Source organism: Hydra vulgaris, chromosome 08 (assembly GCF_038396675.1).
Source record: "Hydra vulgaris chromosome 08, alternate assembly HydraT2T_AEP".
Classification (NCBI taxonomy): Eukaryota; Metazoa; Cnidaria; class Hydrozoa; order Anthoathecata; family Hydridae; genus Hydra; species Hydra vulgaris.
In genome coordinates this window covers 61,157,575-61,179,581 of record NC_088927.1, presented here as the reverse complement: position 1 = coordinate 61,179,581, position 22,007 = coordinate 61,157,575, and the positions used below count along the sequence as shown (strand labels likewise).

The following is a 22,007-nucleotide window of genomic DNA, read 5'->3' as shown; positions in this document are numbered from 1 at the left end:
ACGTGAAGAACATCCTGAGTTGTCTTGGATCTTTTTGTTACAAGACTAGATGAAAATGAAATAAAGGAAATCGCCGAAGTAGAAGACGAACAACTTAAGTTTCAATATTTACCTGTGAGTATGTCAGACTCAAAAAAGTAGCATACCCATATAAACAACTCGCCCATATATCTACACACCACAAAAAAGAAAAAGCAACTAAAACAAAAAAAACTTTTTATGTTTTATTATAAAATCCTTATAAACAAACAAACTTAATAGAATATTTTAAAAACTAAGTAATGCAAAACTGGGTATTTTATTATATTTTATTATATTTTAATTATTAAATTGCTAAATACTACTAAATTTTAAACAAAAAATAATATATGGATTACTTAAATTAAACAAAAAACCACTTTGATATCAATCGGCAACAATCTTGATATGTTGGCTTATTAGCAATACGCTAAGGTAGAGCAGATGTAAATATGCTATATGTATCAGCAGTTTTTCTAATTCTAAGTTCTTTTTTACTCACAGTTTAAACTGCAATTCATCCCAATTTGGACTATTGATCTTACTTACGTTTTTTGCATTAAGCACTATCAAAAATTAAATTTAAGTTATTAAAAAACAATATCTTTAAATTTATTACGAATATTGTATTTTTAAATAAGGAAAAATATATCTTAGATTAAAAAAAAAATCCTTAAAGTGTAAACAGCACCATATACGGGTAGTAAAATAGTCAACTATATATATATAAAAATAAAAATAGTAATAATAAAAAATAAATATAAATATAAATAAATATATATAATATATAACTCATCGTTCCTATATGCCCCACAAAAGCCATCGTAAATGAAATTAATAACGCATTTTGGTACTTCTGAAAAAAAATTCTTTACAATAATGAAACACAAGCATTTAAAGTATTTTTTTTATATTTTATAAAGTATTTCAAAAAAATGTTAGTGAAAAATTTTGTTTTAGCTAAAATATGAGGTTTTAGGTTTCAGGCATAACTATCACGTTATGCCCCTCTCTATCCAATTTTTTTTTTTTTTTTTTTTTTTTTTTTGCATAATCTCAAACAATTCTTCGCTTTAAGTTCAAGTTTGAAATGTATTTTGATATTTTTGTATCGATTTATTTAATTAAGAAAAATATAATAAAAATTTGCGTTAAATATATTTACAATGTATTTATAGCAAATTTATATTTTATAGTTTATCCGAGACATCATTTAGGCTTTTGTAAATTGTGAAAATTATTTATACTCTTTGCGGGCCAACATTTCTCCAAGACCATTTTTATCCAGTCAGTAGACTAAATCCGTCAGTCTGCAAAGTGTCTCCCCACGTCGTACTTTCTCAAAATGGCTGCTAGCTTTGCGCCTCCGATAATTCAAGACAACCCTAATGGTTGGGGTCCATGTTCTGTTTCCACAGAATTTAAAGATATACCGTATCAACCATTTTCAAAAGGAGACAGAATTGGAAAGGTAAAGTTTTTTATTGCTTAAATTTTAATGTGCAAAACTACATCTTTATAAAGACCACTTCAATGTTGTGAACGAAGTATAATTATGCTATGTGCTATTGTAAAAGCACATAGTATAATAATTATTTAGTATTGTAAAAAAAATCATTTTACTTACTTTTCAATATGTTTGTATAATGCATATGCAGATGCTGCTATAGTATGTATGCATATATATTATAGTATATATGCATACATGCATACATATATGCATATATATAATATAGGTGCAGAAAATGTTTTATAAGTAATGGCATAATAAATCCTATTTCTTACTTTTTAATATGTTTGTAAAATATATATTTAATGGTGCTATAATATGTATTCATATATGCTATAAAATATGTAGGTGCGGAAAATGTTCTATAAATAATATGCCATATAACTTACATTATTGTTGTAATAGGGTGGCCAGAAAACCTGGAAAAGTCAGGGAAGTTCTAAACTATGTTAAAAAGTCAGTGAATTTATTAAATTTTGCAAAATTTTTGGAAAATTTAGAGAATTTTGATGAAGATTTGTTAGATTTTGCATTATTGATTATTATTGATACATCATTTATGAATAATCAGCTTGACCTCTGATTTATTGTCTGTTTTCTGCATTCACACTAGTTTTCCATTTTCATTTAAAATAGTCAATTTGAAGAGAATTTGCCATGCTAGTTAGTTTTATAAGTCACTAAACCTTATGCATTCATTATATAGAATTGTTTTTCATAAAAACCTAAGTGCTTACACACTTAAAAAGTAACCTTGGATTCAGACTTTCATCAAGTTTCAAACAAATATAGCATATTAGTTTTTTAAGAATTGTAAAAATAAAGTTTTTTTTTTTGCATAAAGTACTATTTCATTATCTTAATTAGATATAATATTAATTTTTTTCAATAAAATATATTTTTAAATGCATTTTTGTTTTAGATTTCTGACTGGACCGGCCAATTTCAAGACAGGGCTAAATTTTACAGTAAGCTCAATTCTTTTCAATGTTATTATTAAATTAGTTAGAAAATCATTAATAAGACTACTAGACCTTTTATTTGATATAAATTTAATCACATATATCATTGCTTATACTTTTTTTATATTTTGAAAGTTTTCAGTTTTTTGTTGTAATGATTTTGTTGTAATGGTTTCATATTTTTGTTATTTCACATTTTTGTTGTTTCAAAATTTTGTTATTTCACTATAATTTCTATTTATAAAAGAAAAAATTAGCATTTTATCTCAGTATATTTGTTACTCAAAAAATTTAATTAACTTTAGTAAGCTGAAGGTATAAAATCTTGCTTTCATAGACAAATACCAATCTCAGTTTGCAGGAGGCAATCAATATGCTTATTATCATGAAGGAGATGAATCATCCTTTCAATTAGTTGATACAACTAAACCACAAAAAACTGCTTATCAAAGAAACAGGCAGCGTTTTAACAATGTATGTATTTATAATTGTTTGTTTTATTAGGTAGGGAGAGTATACATCTTTTGTTCTCAGATCTGATGAAATAAAAAAAAATTTTTTTGCCTAATTCAAAATTTAATATTGTTATATATTTTACATAATCATATTTTACTTGCAGTTATGTTCGTAATGCAAATTATCATTTATATTATTTATATCATATGTGTGTGTGTATCATATATATATATATATATATATATATATATATATATATATATATATATATATATATATATATATATATATATATATATATATATATATATATATATATATATATATATATGGTGTGTTATATTAAGTATAACACAACTTCAATATACCAATATATGGTATATTGAAGATTTAATATAACACAATAACCAGGTTTAACCTAAAACTATTGAAGTGGTAAAAATTATATAAAATAAATAAAGTTTACTTTTTTAAAAGGTAAGGAAAAATTGATTATGGTTTACAATTTTTATATTTATTTTTTAGTTCTTAATACAGTTTTCTTGTTTATTAAAATCTTATTTGTTTTTTTACTTGTAGTAAACTCTTCAGCTTTACTTATACAACTATTGTATTGTTACAAAAGTTAGTTAGTTAACTGCAATGCAATGTTATCTTGTTGCATAGAGTGCCTTAGCAGCACTGTGGCGGTTTTTTTTGGAATATATCCAACTGGTTCTTAAAGGTGTTTAGGCTTTTAATATATCCAATTCCAGCTGTCGAAAATTCAATTTGTGAAGAAGTTACTGCTATTATTATTGGATAGAACTATCTCCTTGACCAGTTGACTTCTATGACCATGGCAAGGTGTCGAATGAATCAGAGTGTGGTGCCAGGCAACAAGGCTGTTAAGTCTCCACGATGGCGTCTTTCTTTGAGGGTGGTCAGTTCTAAAATGCATAGTCTTTTTTCATAAGGTAGAGGGTGTATACTATAAGCTCTTTTAGTGGCGGGTCTCTGATGTCTCTCTAAGATATTTACATTTTTAATTGTTCCAACTTGAGGCATAGAATTCAAAATAAAGATGCTCATGCGTTATATATAATTTTTTCCATAATGGTGTATTGTGCAAAACAAATGTTTTTTTAAGCATGCCAAGCATTTTGACATTTGATTCAAGTATTTGATATTGTAACCAATTTATCGGTATGTTATGTTTCTTTACAACCTCCCTGACAATCAAGCAGTCCTTTTATTATAGGTTTTTGCATTCTTCCTAAAACTGACTTCCTGTTGATTAAGTTGTAAAAAGAATCAAAAACTGATTTTCTCAATCAGCGTGGAAAATAACAGCCAGTCAACAGTCCAGCTGACAACACCCACTCTTTCTATTTTGACCTCCCTAAATGAATTCTTGGTGGTCATGGTTGACTGGTTGAAGAAAACCAGAGTTTTCAAAAACAAGATTTTACAAACATTCAGGGTGTAGTTTGAAAAATGCATAAACAGCAATTTCATAAAATCTTTCAAATTTTGAAAAAGCATTGTAACTAGTTTTATTGTTAACTTTAATTCGCTTAGTTGACAGATATTTTATGACGTATTTAGATTACTTTCATTTTACTGGTAGTGGAAATCCTTTTTCATAAATGATTGAAGTTTTAAATTTTATTATTTTAGGAAAAATGTTCAATATATTATTTAATTAACAATATAAAAATACATAATAGTTGCTGTACTTAACTAAGAATATTTTTATCTTTTAATTATACTTAGTCACTTAGCTTTGGTTATTCCTTTGAATCTTTTTATTTATTTTTCCGTAAGTTTTTGGTACAAATTACAATAAATGAATGAATAGTTTATAATTAAATATAAAATTATTAATTCGGCATTTGTGCTTTTTTTCTATAGCAGTATTCTCTATAAATTAATATATTTACTAAAATTCTTGTTATGTGTAACTCTTATAGTGTTATGTCTAATTCTTATAGTGTTTCATAAATCCTAATATTTAATTATTTAATACTTAATTATTTATATGTAAACATTTAAGTTTCATCAAAAATTGTTGTTTTTTTTTTTTATTAAGTATTTAGTTTAAATAGTATCTGCGCATAAATTGCTTTATAATTAACTAATTAGCATTATCAGTTTTGAAAATGATTTTAATGAACAGATACATGAAATGTGCAATCATTTTTCTTCGTCATTAACTTTAAAAAGGATTTAAGTTCTTGTTTTATTATTATTTGAAATCAAAAAACAATTCCTCTTTGAACTGTATGTTGTTGTTTTTTCATTCAAACTATTCTTCTCATTTTTTGTAGCTTTTTCCCCCATTTGCCAAGTCTTTGTAATCAATGAATTATTTTTAGATAAATTTGGGTAAAAATATATTTCTTCTATTAAACCAATATGATTTTTTTATAATTCAAAATCAGGCTCGTCTTAAACGTGAACGTGAAAAACAACAAAGAAAGGAAGCATTTATGATGGGTCAGACACAAATCAGAGGAAAGCAGCAAAGGAAAAATCAAAAGAATTTTCAATTTAGACGGTGGAATGATAGACAACAGGTATTTTTCCTTCTCTAGTTGATTTTTTTTGTTTTTTAATTTTTTTTGTTTTTTTGTTTGCTTAACTAATAATCAAACCATTACAGTCAAAATAAATGAATAAAATTTTATTTTTATTAAATTTTTAAAACTTATAATTATTACCGAGTTAAAATTAATAAAAACTTATAATTCATAATATTATTATAATTAATATATATATATATATATATATATATATATATATATATATATATATATATATATATATATATATATCTCCTAACTGGTTGTCAGAAAGTTTTTCCGTATTTTATTGACACAAAAAAAATTAAAATGCAAGACCGGAATTATTTTTTTTACTACTTGATAGACTGCCTGCCCCAACCAAACCCTCAGTTGATGTAGCAGCATTCTGTTGCGAGTCAGGCTATTTGTCAGTCGATGTAGCAGCACTCCGTTGCGAGTCAGGCTATAAGATAGTTAATGTAGCACCACTCTAAGCATGATTTACAGTAAAAAAAAATAAAAACAAAAACATTTTATAAAAAATAATAAAAATAAAAACATTGTTTATATTATTAAAAACATTCAAAATGTTTTTAAAAACATTCAGGTCAATTAGATTTGCATTTTTGCGGTTTTTTTAAAAATGAATAATTTGTAATTAAATTAATATTTTTAACTTTCTGACAACACGGAAATTTTGGATGAAAGTCAAAAGTAATTAAAAGTGATGTATTTGTTGTCAAAAGAATCATTTTTTACTTTCCGTACTCCCAAATGCAACAATTTATAGAACTTTATATATATATAATTTATATCATTATATTGTTGAAAGTTAAATTGTTAAACCTTCTCAGATACATCACTGTGTTAAATTTATTTCTAATCTGCTTTAAAAATCATTACATTTTTTTTTTTTTACATTATTTAACTATAACAAAAGTTATTAGTAAAATCTAAATACTGATTTAAAAAAATTTTTTTTTAAAAAACAGTCTTTATGTAACATATTAAACTTTTGTTTGCTTTATAATAATTTAGTTTTGGATATTTTATGTCAATTTTTCTAACATTTATTTTTTTTATTAACTGTTTAATAAACTATTTAATGATATAAGCGATTTATAAATGGGTTTTATCAGTTACCAATAAAATTTTTGTGATCATTATTTTTGTTCATTAATTAAACTTATATCAAAAAGTTTTTGTGTTATATTGAATCAATAGAATTAAATTATGCAAGTTATAGTGGTTAGAGTTGTGGCTTCATAACCAGAGGCTCCATGGTTAAAAGCCAGCTTGGGTCATATATGCATCATTGGTAAGGAAGGATGTGTGAACTTCTTGGTTAAAAACTCTTCTGTGGTGTTCTGTAATTATTCTGTAAAGACTTTGACCACCTAAGTTAATCAAATTAAAAAAATTTGAAAGTTAACAAATTATTTTTAAAATGAATTATTTAAATTACAAGTCTTGCACTTATAAAATTTTATTTTGAGAAGAAATAAAAGTAATAATTTAAATACTTAATTCATAAAGACTGTTGGCATGTTATGGTTAAGCAAGACAAAAAAGCTATCAACAAATTTTTTAAAATTAAAACACTTTCTTTTCTTTAACTCATTTTAGAAGTTATTAGCAAAAATGGGTGATTTTATTGGTTACATGGCTAGAGCCATTGGATGCAGCCGATCTGTGATTAGAAACTACGTTCATAGTCCTCATATGTATATAATTAAAAAAAGTCTCAGATATCTGTCTTTTTACCTTTCGCACACAAAACTTCAGCCAATTTCACAATTTACAACAAACCCATAAACAATCAAATAACTTTTGCAAAATATCACTTAATATGAAAGAAGAGTTGCTATGAGTAGTATTTTCTGACAAAAAATGAGTTTGTCTTGATGGCTCGGATAGATAAAAATATTATTTTCACATTTTGCGTTAAGTACCAGAACAGAGCGTTAAGAACAAAGTGCGTTAAAAACAGAATAGTGCGTTAAGAACACAGCAACAGCGTCAAATGGTAGTGTTGTAATGATTTAGTGTGCGGTTTGGATTCTGACATATCAGAAGTTCATTTCATTGACCTGAAAATGAAGGCTAAGAATTATCTTTTAATTTTTCAAGAATTTTTACGATGTGAAGCATCTTTGATTGGTAGTAAAAATTTTGTTGTTCAGCAAGATAATGCATTCATACAGATAAGGAGTACTAAAATAGTAAATTATTATTTCAAAACTAAGAAAGTAAAGGATTATTCTAACAATATTAACACTAAAATAGCCAACTAGATCCATAGACCTTATTTTATTATTATGTATATTATTGAGAATATTTGGGGGACAGCTGTCACATATTTGATGTATATCAAACATGGTAAACAATATAGTTCGCTAGCTGACTTGATCCATTGCATCTGCATGGGATGCAATAGATATTTTCTACATTGAAAGGTTGTCTGATATCTTTAAGTGTGAAGTGATTCAAAAAAACTATAAAAGTTTCCACTGTTAATTTTTTAAAATAGAGATCCTTTTTTTATAAAAGACAATTTATTATATATGTATATATGTATGTATATATATACTTTTTTTTGAAAATATTAGGGACTCGTTAAATATTCGAGGGTCTTGAGTGACCCCTTAAATTATATTTTATTCAAAAAAATTTTAAACCTAGTGTTTTCGTATAATATAAAACACATTTTCTCTATAAAACAAACTCTTTTACAAATGAATTAAAAATTACGGTAGAACGACATCTGACATAATAGAAAAAGTAACTATTTAATCTCTGGTAGAAACTTGTTGGAATGTCATCACTTGGATAATATTTTGTCTTGTCACAAAGAAAACAACCTGTAAGCAGGTTTTTTTCTATGTGATATTAGGTTATAAATTTCTCATAAAGGCAGAGGTTACAAATTTTGTATATTATTTTGATAGGTTTACAGTGTTTTATAATTTTCCATTTAATTGTATCTTTTATGTTTTTTCTTTAATACTCCAAATCTCCTTAGACAGCTCAGTATCATTTCTGTATTTCACGGCATTAAAAGATATTAAATGATTTGCATATCTAAGCTTGAATGGTTTCTCACTGATACCGAAATATAATTTTTCTTTAGGATTGGGATTTTCATCAGTGACAGTAACTTAATAAACTATTACTTAATAAACATTGATTGTTTAATGGGCAAGCGGTCTTTGTAATGCGGTTGCAAGTTCTTGCATTCAAATTTGTATCACTGTGTAAAATCTTGTGGTTATGTGAATTGATTATAGATTTTACGTTTTGGATACAGCTAAAAGTAACTTTGATTGAATTTCTGATGAATATTTTGTAAAGTTTATGGTTTACTGGAAATGCAGGTCAAATAATGCTAGTAAATGACTTTTTATTTTTGTTTCCACATTCTGACTAAATGGAGGGTTGTATCATAACACTTTTCAGTTTCAATTTTTGTTTTTAGTCAAGGACCTGTTTTATATATACATATATATATATATATATATATATATATATATATATATATATATATATATATATATATATATATATATATATATATATATATATATATATACACATAATAGAGCAATAAACATTTAAACCTTGTTTAAATGAAAAATGACATTATTAATAGTACTTAAAGTTTACAAATATATATATCAGGTCTTGTTTAAGGCTTAAAAATGCTTTTTATATAAATTAATAATAAAAATAAGCTTTTATTTATCATTTGCAAGCACAATAGTATTTATTTAGATATTTAATAATTATAAAAAATAACAAAAATAATTAAGCGTTAATTTTTATTTTATATTAGCACCATTTTTGATATTCTCATTGTTTTATTATAACGATTGATTTTATCAAAAAAATGAAAAAATATTATAAATTTTTGATGACATCTTTTACAGAGTTTATTTTTGTATTAAATAAAAACTTCTATTATATAACTCTGTAATTAATTTTTCAGAACAATATTTTGAGGGAGTTGAGATACCCTCAAAATATATCAAGAATAAATATACTTTATAATGGTATCAAGTATAAATACTTTTGACAACAAGGGTATCTAAACTCCCTCGATATATTGTATTAAAAAATTAGTAACTGTTATATCTTTAGAAAAAGTTTTTAATTTAATTAATTATTAAAAGTATTTACGCTTGAAGCAATATAACTCTTGCAATGTTATCGCAAATGTTATCGTAATGTTAATCTATTATTTTTTATTAAGTTTTATATTGCAAAAAATAAGGGTTAAGAAAAATGAAATGCCTTTTAAAAAAAAGATATGCCTTTAAAACGAGACGCTGTTAAAAATCAAATCCTTATCTTCAGATAAACTAAACAAGTTAAAAACAAACAAAGTAGTTATTAAAAATCATTATGCTGCGCCAGTTATAACTAGGGAAGGAGGGGAAGGGGCTATTTTAAGAAACCTATTCTTCCCCTTCATTGCCGAAAAAAAGAAATATCCCTAAAGAAAATCTGAGTTTATATATTATTATATATATTTATTATTATATATATTTATATTTACATATATACAACCCTCGGAATTAGAAAAAATGAGGTTTAAAAGATTAACGTCAGTCAATAATTTGCGGACCTCAATCTTTTGAAAGTCAGCAAAAAAAAATTGGTACATAAGTCTTACCATAAAACATAGAAACAAGGCCGGCAGTTAGGTCTGCATTGCCAACCCTAATTTCGAGGTTTGTATATATATATATTTATATATATATATATATATATATATATATATATATATATATATATATATATATACACACACACACACACACACACACACACACTTACTAGTATATATACATATACTCTTCCTGATGATCCAGCAATGGTGAAACTTCAAGTTGAAGAAAAAAGTTAGATAAGTGTTTTTTACTAATTTATTATTGCTCTGTTCTTTAAGAACTTTGAGCACTCTATTTGTAAAATACACTAACATAATTTACATATATATATATATATATATATATATATATATATATATATATATATATATATATATATATATATATATATATATATATATATATATACACACACACACACATACATACACACATATATATATACACACATATATATATACACACACATATTATATACACACACACACACATATATATATATATATATACATACATACATACATACATACATACATACATACATACATACATAAACAGGGCTTGTGATAAAGAAAATCGCCAATCATGTTATATCACGCTCAAAAAATTTTAATGTGTTGTCATCGAGCGCAATTATGCGCGCTCGGGGTCAGGGCAGCAAGAGCGATCTTGAAATTTGAAAATTGCGGAAGACTGTGTTTATGAAAAGCTTTCTATTTGTTATACGACTTTTATTCGTCAATGTTTAAAGTAGTATCAACAACAGCGCATTTATACTACTTCAAAGATGTAGTTTTTTATACTTCCCAACTTCTTTTTTTTTATTTGTGCCAGATTGCTATTTTTTTAAACTAATAATGGTAAAAAAAATGCAACAAATATGTATTTAAAATGTTGTTAACTTAATATTTATGATTAACAGTTTTTATATTTTAATAATTAATTTTTTTCGTGAAGTAATAGTTTTTAAATATATATTTTTATAACTTATTATTTAAATAATGCTTTTTTTTATCTTCAAAAACTTAGTAGATTATAACACAAGAATAATTTGAAATTCTTCTTCAAAACTATTAGTTGTAAGTTAAATAACAGATTTTTCCTTCAACTGTTGTCAGCGGTTTTTCCTCTTTTTCGTTTTCGAAACTGAATGCTGCTAATTCGTCAGTCAGATCTTCATCAGCACTGTCTATTTCATCGTTGTCATTGGGAATTTGATTTGGAATTAATGACGATGTTGTTGTATAGTCATCTGGGTCATCATCAACATGAAGTAATTGTCTCTTATTCAAATAAATATCTTTTGCTCGCTTTTTTTCCAGAAATCGGTAAAATAACTGATATAAATTTTAATAAATAAGGAAGCGTATATAATTATATAGTAACGTATATAATAGTGTATGTAATTCCCTCGGTAATTTCAGTTCTCAAGTCTATTACCTTTTCAACATTCCATTTCATAAATGTTGACAACATTACTTTGTTTCCTTTTGGAATATCCTTAATTGCGGACATTCTATACAGCAGAAACAATTTTAATTAGTTTAAGATAAATACTAGTTAATAAAAAACCTATACTATTTACAAAAATGAATTTAAAAAATCTCCATTATGAAAATTTATTTTTATTATAAACAATGTGTGGAATATTATTAATAATAAATCAAATAAATCTTACTTGAGGTTTTTACAAAATTGAAAATATTCAGAAGCTTTAACTTTCTTATAGTTCAGGGCTCGAATTAACGTAAAAAAATCTAATTGCGATTTTTTTGTTGCTCATAACCCCTCCTCCACTCCCTCGGGAGGGGAGGAGGCATTATTTATTTTAACTTATTTTTAATAACATTTATAATAAGTCTCATTTTTGCATAAGATGTCATAACATTTACATTTAGCGGTTGTGAAGTTGCTTTAGTTATAATTTACATTATTACTATTATTATATTGCATTAAATCAAACGGCTGTATTTTGTAAAATCAATGAACTTGATATAATCTTCTTTTAATTATTTATTTCATTTTCTATTTTATTTACATATTTTAAGCTGTTTAAAACAACTAGAATATTTAATTTTCTATAAATTTTTAACAGTAAAAAAAATTATTTAAAACTCTAACAAAGCAATCTATAAATTTGAAACAGTTATAAAAAAACTATTAAAAATGACGAAAACATTATCATGAAAAAATGTTAAAACTTAACATTTTATGAAAACCCGCACAATCACAAACAAGAATGATAATTAAATTCTTATTAAGTAAGTTTTCTTATCTAAGTAACCTTATCAAATTCCCATGATATTTCTATCTATTGCTTTTTCATTCAATGTATTTTTTAATAAAAGTTAGCGTTCACTTTTTTCATTTAATAAAATAAAGCAAAAGAAAAAAATGTGTCTAAATAATAGAATCTATAACGATCTAATACTTTTTTTGATTTTTGATTTAAGTTTTGCCAAGTAATTCGCAATATTAAACTTTTTCCGTAACGAGTCAGCGTCTTTTACGGCCATTTTACGTAAACCACGCCCGATTAGAGTATTATGAATAACATGGTTAGATAACGAAACTGAACCTAATGTTGTTTGTTGATGAATTCGCATGGCCTCTTTATGTTGTGCACTGCTTAAGTGCGATGCCAGTGAATCTTTTTTTATTGATATTGTTCCTGATTTGATCCAGGTCATGGAAAACAATTTTGTTTGACTTATCTGTTTTTCAAATTGTTTACATAAACTGCATCTTAATCTTATAACTTCATTTCCATTTAAATCGTATTCTAACTCGCAATTAAAATGTTTTTCCCACTTTTTGACTGTAGATAATCTGCATCTGTGGTCCTTATTTGCATCCATTTATTGCTATTGATTTAAAATTAGCAAGTGTACTAACAAACTTTAAAGTTTTTTTTAATAACTATTTAGAGTCTATATTGCCTTCCACTATTCTTCACAAAATAAAGTTATAAAAATATCATTAAATTTGTTCATAATGAATGAGCTAAATCGAAATAATGCCCTTGAGAATTCAAGTTAAGAAAGTGACTTTTTAATCAATTAACTTTTATTTCTTTTTTCAATCAAAATCTTTGATTTCTTGATTCGAATAGGTATTTAATCGTTTGTTTTTTATAAATTTTTTCTTCCTTAAACAATCGGTCTTTTTCCTGCATTTGAACATTTTTGCTAATTGATTTTCTAAATCTTTTATTTTTCTTTCTTTTACTTTATGCTCCGCTTTAAAAAAAAAAATTATTGTTACAGAAGTCACTGCAGTTTTATACTGTAAAAGAACACTAAATATTCGCGAATAGAGTATCAATCTTTTAAAATAAAAAAAGAATAATCACGAAAAAAAGAAACATCGCAAAAAAACTAATCGCGAAGGCGCGACAAGTAATTGCGATACGCTTAATTCGAGCCCTGTAGTTAATTCCTAATTTTCTATTCCTATTTCATTTGCACATTTTTATATTCACATTGTGTTTCTGCGAACCATATAAAATCTTATTATTTTTTCTGTCACAAACTTTTGAATGAGCGTGATTTTATACTCTCTTTATAAGCCAAGCGAGCATTGTTTATCGAGCCTAGAAGGCTTTAAAGTATTGTTTACAGGGGTGTTTCACAAGCGCAATCGCGCCCACTTCATCACAAGCCCTGTATATATATATATATATATATATATATATATATATATATATATATATATATATATATATATATATATATATATATATATATATATATATATATATATATTATAACATGTTTACAATATTGTTATTACTAATATTAATTTTAATTGACTAATTTACTAATTTTAATTTAATCATTAAATTGAATCAAGTTATTTCAATTTAATATTTTATTTATGTTAGTTATGGTATTAAATATTGTTTCTTGCTTATTTTACTAACCATGAAACAATAGAAGTAAAAAAGTTTGCAATTATTTTATAGTTCACTTGAAATAGTTTTAAAATTTAATTTTTAGATTCAAAAGCATAGGAATGCATCTGTTGATATTAAAGATAATTGGAGGGTTATTGAGGAAATGGACTTTCCACGGTTATCGAAGCTCAAACTACCTGATTTACCAGAACCTGTGGATTTGTAAGTGTTTATCTTTTTGTGTGTTAAAAAATCGAGCTTATGTAAAAAAAAAGGTGTTTAATAAAGTTTTGTCTAAAACAGTTAAATTATTTTCATAAAAGTTAACAACGCATAAAAGTTTAAGTAACAAATTTGTTTAATTTTTTTTTTTTTTAATCAAGTGGTAAGATTAATTCTAAACACGTTATACGTTTTTATAAATATTTTTTATAAAATTTTTCTTTATGACTATAAAATTTGTAATGTTAATTGTTAAAGCTATTATAGTTATTTAAAGGTGTTTTTAAGCAACAAAGGTGTTATTGTTTCTGAGCAACAAAGGTGTTATTGTTTCTAAGCAACAAAGGTGTTATTGTTTTTGAGCAACAAAGGTGTTATTGTTTCTTAGCAACAAAGGTGTTATTGTTTTTGAGCAACAAAGACTATTTAACTATAATAGCTTTTACCCTTTTTTGTGTGCTGACCATAGTATCACAACTTACCTAGATTTTTTCACAGTGTAATGTTCGTAATATTACAATCATGATAGCCTTTGACATCAAGTCACTGTGATGCTCATAATGTTTCATTTAATTTTTTGCATTTATTTAGTGTATTTATTTTTATAGTGTAGGACAATTTAGCAGTAATCAAATACTTTATATACTAGAAATCGTGACTAATTTTGTATATATTATTTTCAATAATTTTATTTTCAATTTACTCTCTAACAGATATTCCTGTAAAATTAAAAACATAGCAAAACATATAAAAACTAATTAAAATCATTTATGCTTTAACCAGTTATTTTAAAATAACAAAAAAAGTCTTAAAACATTTAAAAATATATCTTTTTATGATAGTTTTCATTATCAATAAATTTGGCTAATTTAAAACATTTAAATTTTTAAATAATTCTCTAAAGTTTCCCCTTAAAATAGTTGGGGTTTTTTGTTTTGTACAATCTGCAAATAGCTTTAGTATAATTTTTTATTGGTGGATTTTAAAATTACCACCTATATTTTTCAGACCTTAATTTTTTTTTAATAACTTTTTTAAGAATAATTCTTAAATTAACTTTTTGTTTGCAGAAACATTAAATTAAAATTTGTTTTGTCTGATATTATTTTAAGTTAAAGTTTTGTCTGATATTATTCTTGCAGTCATAAGTTTATTGTTTTGTTTTTTTATTAATTTTTGCAATATAATGGCCCTTTTAAAACTGTGTTTACTATTTTTTTTATCAACTGAGAATTTGAAGATCAAAATATTTCCAGATTTCACATTTTTTTATCACTTTTTTCGCTATAAATTAAATATTTTTAGGTACAAAGCAGGAACACTTGAATACTATGATAAAATGTATGATCGTATTACTACTAAAAATGAGCGTTTACTTGAATCAAATAATCGTACATTTCATCGTGTTACTACAACAGATGATCCAATCATTAGAAAACTTGCCACAAAAGGAAATGTGTTTGGTACAGATGCCATTATTTCTACTCTTATGTGTTGTACAAGATCTGTTCATCCATGGGATATTATAGTACATCGTGTTGGAAAGAAATTATTTTTTGACAAAAGAGATGATTCAGATTTTGGTAAAAAAAATATTATTTATATACATGTGATTGGTTTTTAATAATTTTTTCGTTGTTTATAAATTTTTTTTGTTTTGTTTTTATGAAATATGGTTAACAGTTATTTTATTATAAATGTTTAGTAATTTTTTTAATTGTTTATTGGTTAGATTTATTACCTGTTTATGAAACTACTCAAGAAGAAATGAAGGAAGAAGGCATAAATTGTCCAGCAAATCTTGCTGTTGAAGCTACCTATATCAACCAAAATTTTACACAACAATGTTTGAAAAAAGGAGAGTTTTTGTCTTTTGAAAATGAAAATCCATTTGTTGAAAGTAGCAGTGAAGAAGTTGCTTCTGTAGGATACAGGTGCTCTTTAATGAACTTTATAATTCCTATTAACATGATGCATGTTTTTATTAAAAATTGATATAAAAAAATTAACTTTTTATTTTAAGTTTTATTATTATATTATTGATTTTAACATTATGCCAAAGTTAAGGCAGTTCATAGCTAACGTAGCTTTTCTTGATTAAATTAAGCTGAGCAAGTTTTTAAAAAGTTAAGTGAATACCATTTCATCCTGGTGAATACCAATTTTTTAATGTTGAATTTACAAAAAAACTTATGTAAGTTTTGTTAAACACAAATACACAAGTTTTGTGAATTCAAATTTCACTATTTTGAACTTACGCCAAAGTCACGCAAAAAAAAAGTTTGCTGAATACGCTCCCTGGCTGGTCTCTTGTGAAAGACTTAAGGACGTCTTATTCAGACGTCCTAATTTTATCTAGACATTCTTTTAAAAATTATATAAAAATGCAATGATATCCAACTATATAAGTATAGAATAAAGGTGAACATTTTTTAAATCAATTATATTGATATAAGAACGAATTAGCATAGTGGTGAAGAACCAAGTAATAGATGAGACAAAAACTGGGTAATAATGGCAAAGCAGATGTGGTTTTAATGGAGTGTCTTGATAATGGTATAGCTAGATGTGGTGTGCAGATGGTTTGCTGAGCTGAGATAGTAAACAGTATAACAAAAGTTGTAAAAAATATTGTTTTAAGTAAAAAATCAATTTCTTTTTACATATAGATATAGAAAGTTTTCTCTTGGTGCTGATATTGATGTAGTAATTAGATGTGAACATGATGCTGTACTAACAACTCCAAATAATGAACTTCAATATCTAAATATAAAGACACTAAATGAGTTTGACCCAAGGGTAGGTTAATTTTATGTTTTTTCTTATTTCTAATTACTTTTTTTATCTTATTTAATACTTCAATAACTAAATTAGTAAAATATTGTAATAAAAACTAAAATATTGTGAGTATAATAACTAAATTATTTTACAGGGATTATGTTTTTCCGGATATATCCGGAATTTCGGATATTTTTTTCTATTTAAGTTTTTCCAGATATCCAAAACATTTTCCATACATACTAGTTTCAAACATATTCCGAATTTTTTCTAGATATTTTATTCAAACAATATTACTGATTATTAAGGTGTGACTTGGATGACCTATAATTGTAACTATAATAGCTAAATTATTGTATGTATAAGAAAGTAGGATGAAGTACTATACATTCGCTTCCAACAAGGCTGCAAGCAACCACTATTAGAGTTGGAAGTTACTGAAAGAGAAAAGATGAAGTTTAAAAAGCAAGATAATGATTAACAGATAACTTGGAAGATTAGTTGTATGAATCAGGAAAACAAGATAAAGGGAGTGAATTCCGATAAACTGATGTTCAAGGAAAAAACTAGAGGAGTAAGAGTTTTAGGAGCACTTAGGAACAGAAAAAGGATGAAACTTAATTGAGTTGAGTAACACAAGAATGAATTTTAGTAGATGGCACAAGAGGCGCAAGCTCTTTAGATCAGGCCATTATAGTATTTTTTATTGTTAGAAAAGAAAAATTATTATTTGAAAAGAGAAAGAAAAGCAACATTACGACGATGTGACAATGGTTGTAGGTTGGCTGCAAGAGCAGGTCTAACTGTTTACAATGCTTTTTTGCACCCTTTCTAATGAGAAACTGCATCACTCAAAGATCCAGATGTGGCAAGAGTATACCATACAAAGATGGATTAAAAATTTATAGAGATAGAAAATAGACTCCAGAGTAAAAAAATGGCAAGCAGGATAAAGAGATGCACCCTTATCAGATGCTAATTTTGCAATTAATTTGATATATGGTTTCTGAAAATGATAAAAAGTAAGAGTTAATCCTAAAAGACGAAGGGTAGTTGACTCATTGAGTACATTGTCATCCATAAATATAGATCTAGATTATTGTGATAATGATTAGCTGAAAAAAGTTGAGTTTTATCTGAGTTAAAATATGACAACAGTATTCCATACAGGTATGAACAAAAGGTTGGTAGGGCTAAAGAATGGAATCAGAAGAAAGGAATTACTGAGCACAATAAAGAGAAGAGATCATAGCAGATGTTAATTTTACAATTGACTGTATGTATGATTTTTATGAGAGGTCAGTAGTGAATGATATTCTGAGAAGACATAAAGTAGAGAACTCAGTGAGAGTGTTGCCATTCATCAATATAAAAATGTCAACATTATTGCAATAGTTGTTTGCAGTTAATAACCGTGTTTTTAGGAGTTGATATTCACAAACCACTGCAAGCTCTAACCTATTGCAGAAGAGAGGTCAAGTTCAATATCAGCTGTCTGTTCTGAGCGATCAAAAAAATGAGGACTTTTTGTCAAGACAGAAGCATAATTTTGAGTCATCCGCAAATAGAGCCACTTTAGAAGATTGTCAGGAAGATCATTGATGTGGGTGAGGAATAATACAATAAAACCTTGCATTACTCTAGAAGTTACTGAAAATAATGAAGAGTGTTGGCCATTAAGAATGAATTTAATACTGTTGTTAAAAAGAAATGGTTTGACAAAAAATTAATTTCATAAGAACTTTTCTAGATACACCTTATGAAATGATTGGAGAAGACCAACAAGAGTATTAGCCCTTGCCTCGCTGCCTCCATCTGTTGCACGATGGAATCTTTCTGTTACAACAGACAGTTAGCAAGTGAGCTGTAGAACAAGAAGATCATAATCCATATTGATTGTCAGATTGCCTTAATGTAGAGGTAAAAGTTGTATTATTATCTAGAAGAAAGTAAAATAGGTAATATTTTCTGATTTATGTATTAAAGATTATGTATTAGATTTAAAGTAGTTACTGTCACTGTTAAAGATTTTCCAAGGTCTCTAAAACCTAAATTATGGGAATAAATATTACATTTAATAAACTGAGAATTTTGGAGCTAAGCATCAGACAGCACTTTTTTACATTAATTTCATTCAATAATAAAAATATGTTCTCAAGAGAATTTTTCTTGTGATTAGAAATGCATCATTCTACCCCATGCATAAAAACCATTTGGTAGAATAAGGCTCAACTTGAAACTGACCAGAAGGAATTAAAGCTTCTTTGAATTGTTTTAAAGTTAGCTTTGCAAAAGGTACAAGTGATGAAAAGATACTACAAAGACAGCAATTTGTATTTACGACTTTTAGGTGGTGATGGTGTTTTATGTTTAATAGTTTTAGGTATTTTTTTTGTGTTTTAACACTGAAACCACTAACAGGGACACCCTCTATGCGCAACATATCACTGTTAATACTCTAAATTTTTACCTCTGTTAATGTAATTAGCCTCTCTAAGAGTTAGTTCCATCAATTTTCTAACAAGCTAGTTTCATCAGCTGTAAAATCCATGAGTAGAATCAAGAATATTCAACATTTATCATCCTGGGCAGGAAACTATGTAACACACGTTTACATCTATGCCAGACTAATAGATACAGAAAGGGATGCATTATTATAGAGATGCCATCTAGGCATCTAGAATAAGTATTTTTATTGAGATGCCATAATATCTAGCCTTTACTCAACCAATGATCTTCCATATTATTTTTGTTTTACAGCTTTAGTTAATAGCAGTTGTTAAACAGGTCTTATTACAATTGCTACCTGTAATAAATATCTTTTTTGGCAGTTTTTATGGTTTTTTGACAAAAAAATAAAATGTCTATTTTAAAGTTAGACCAAAATAAAATGTCTAATTTTTTTTTATTTAACTTTGTTGTTAATAATTTTGTTTAGTTGTTGGCATCTGTTTAAAATTCTTGTTTATAATATCTTTTTATCTTTTTGTTTGTTTGTTTTTTGTTCGTTTGTTGTTTTTTTATAATTTAGAAAAAGGGTTTAAGCGCACTTTTTGCACTTTTTGAAGTGCACAGCCAACTGCATTTATCAATAGTAAACTAGTAGTGCAGTGCAAATATGAGTTGATCTAAAAATTTAAGTTAGATTTAAATGCCCCCTAATAATTTATTGTTTTTGTCAGTTAATTATGCCAAAAAAGTTTTTAAAGGGTGATGGAAATAAAATGATATATAATAATAAATATAATGCATTAATATGGGATTGTTCATAAAGTATGTACACTCGGAGGGGAAGAGGAGGTCTGCAAATGGCGCATCTGAGATGGTGGGCACTGAAAAAAATTTAGTGTCTCCTTACTTATGAAAGTAAGGAGACACTTAATTTTAAAAAATATTAAAAAGTGTTGGGTAGGTAGGTTTCAAGTGATGGCACTTTTAGGGAGGTGGAGAGTACTCAAAAAAGCGTATGGCAAAAATGTGGGGAGAAGGGTTGAGGCCAAAATAAAAACGTACGTACTTTATGGACAACCCCTAATGATTTAAGCATGAGTTTTAAAACAAATTTTTGCATTTACAGATCAGTAAAATTGATTGGAGGCAAAAGCTTGATTCACAGACTGGTTCCTGTCTTGCCACTGAATTGAAGAACAACAGTAATAAAATGGCTAAATGGACTTGTAATGCTATACTTGCTGGATCTGACACTCTTAAATTTGGGTACGTATTATTTTATTTTTTTTAATTTCTTTAAATTCAAGATTTTTTGAAATATAAAAAAAATGAACAAAGCATAAGTTTTTTTCAATATCTAACTTAGTAGATTTTGTGAGTCTTTTTTTTTTTTTTTTTTTTTTTTTTTTTATTAGTTTCAATTTTTGTAAAAGTATTTTATTTTTTGTAGACTTGAGCAGTTAAAACAACATTTTTTCACATGGACATTAAATTTCAAACTTAAAGTTCTTTTCCTAGTAAAAAATTTGCTAAAAAATTTCTTACTTTTAAAAAATTAAATAATTTAATTAAAAAAAAAAATTTTTAATTTAAATTTTAATAATTAAATAAAAATTTGGTTTTTTAATTTTCTATAACTCCAAGAAGTTTTATATTTGATAAAATTTAAAATTACATAAATATTATACCTTAAAATATTATTTTTTATTAAGATTTGAGTTAAGTAGTTTAAATTGTTGAGAGAGAGTTAACAATTGTAAAATAAAGTTTAAGTTATCCAGAAATTTTTTGATTTGAAGAGGGTATTTATTTTTTCTCTTGCAACAAATAAAAAAATAGTTTAAAAATAGTATTATAGTGTTCTTGAAGGTTGTTGTTTTTTTTTAAATATTGTTTATTATATGTTTTCATGAAAGTTTTATTGGTTTTTACTTTCTTTTTCTATTTGTTAAAATGTATAGTTATGTTTCTCGTGTTGCACTTAATGATGCATCTCGACATGTCATTCTTGGTACCCAGCAGTTCAAACCAAAAGCATTTGCTCAACAAATAGTTCTAGATATGGACAATGCTTGGGGCATTTTGCGTTGCATTGTAGATACTTGTATGAAGCTAGAAGAAGGAAAGTATCTACTACTTAAAGATCCAAACAGGGTAAGAAAATTTATATATATATATATATATATATATATATATATATATATATATATATATATATATATATATATATATATATATATATATACAAATACGCAATATTAAATATAGATTGTTTTTATCTTGGTTCACTTGCATGTTTTTATTTAGGGTGTTCTCTTATTGTACGACATACCCGATAATTCATTTGAAAGTGACAGTGATGAAGTCGAAGAGGGTATGATTTCTTACATTTTAGTGATTCTATTAATTTTTGATTCTTTCTCTATTATGAATAATTGTTTAATATTTATTTAGATGACGACGACGAAGATGATCAAAAAAAATAAAATTCATATTTTT

The 22,007-nt window shown here is 25.9% G+C and overlaps 1 protein-coding gene across 1 annotated transcript; it reads left to right on the top strand.

Moving 5' to 3' along the window:
• The first annotated feature begins 1,293 nt into the window (after positions 1 to 1,293).
• Positions 1,294 to 22,007, top strand: LOC100202564 (eukaryotic translation initiation factor 3 subunit D). Its single transcript, XM_065804084.1, has 12 exons — positions 1,294 to 1,489; positions 2,451 to 2,496; positions 2,828 to 2,964; positions 5,370 to 5,504; positions 14,161 to 14,279; positions 15,585 to 15,862; positions 16,012 to 16,213; positions 16,949 to 17,078; positions 20,635 to 20,774; positions 21,470 to 21,662; positions 21,816 to 21,882; positions 21,963 to 22,007. Exons 1-12 carry the CDS (start codon positions 1,364 to 1,366, stop codon positions 21,992 to 21,994), a joined length of 1,605 nt encoding a protein of 534 aa, XP_065660156.1. The 5' UTR covers positions 1,294 to 1,363; the 3' UTR covers positions 21,995 to 22,007.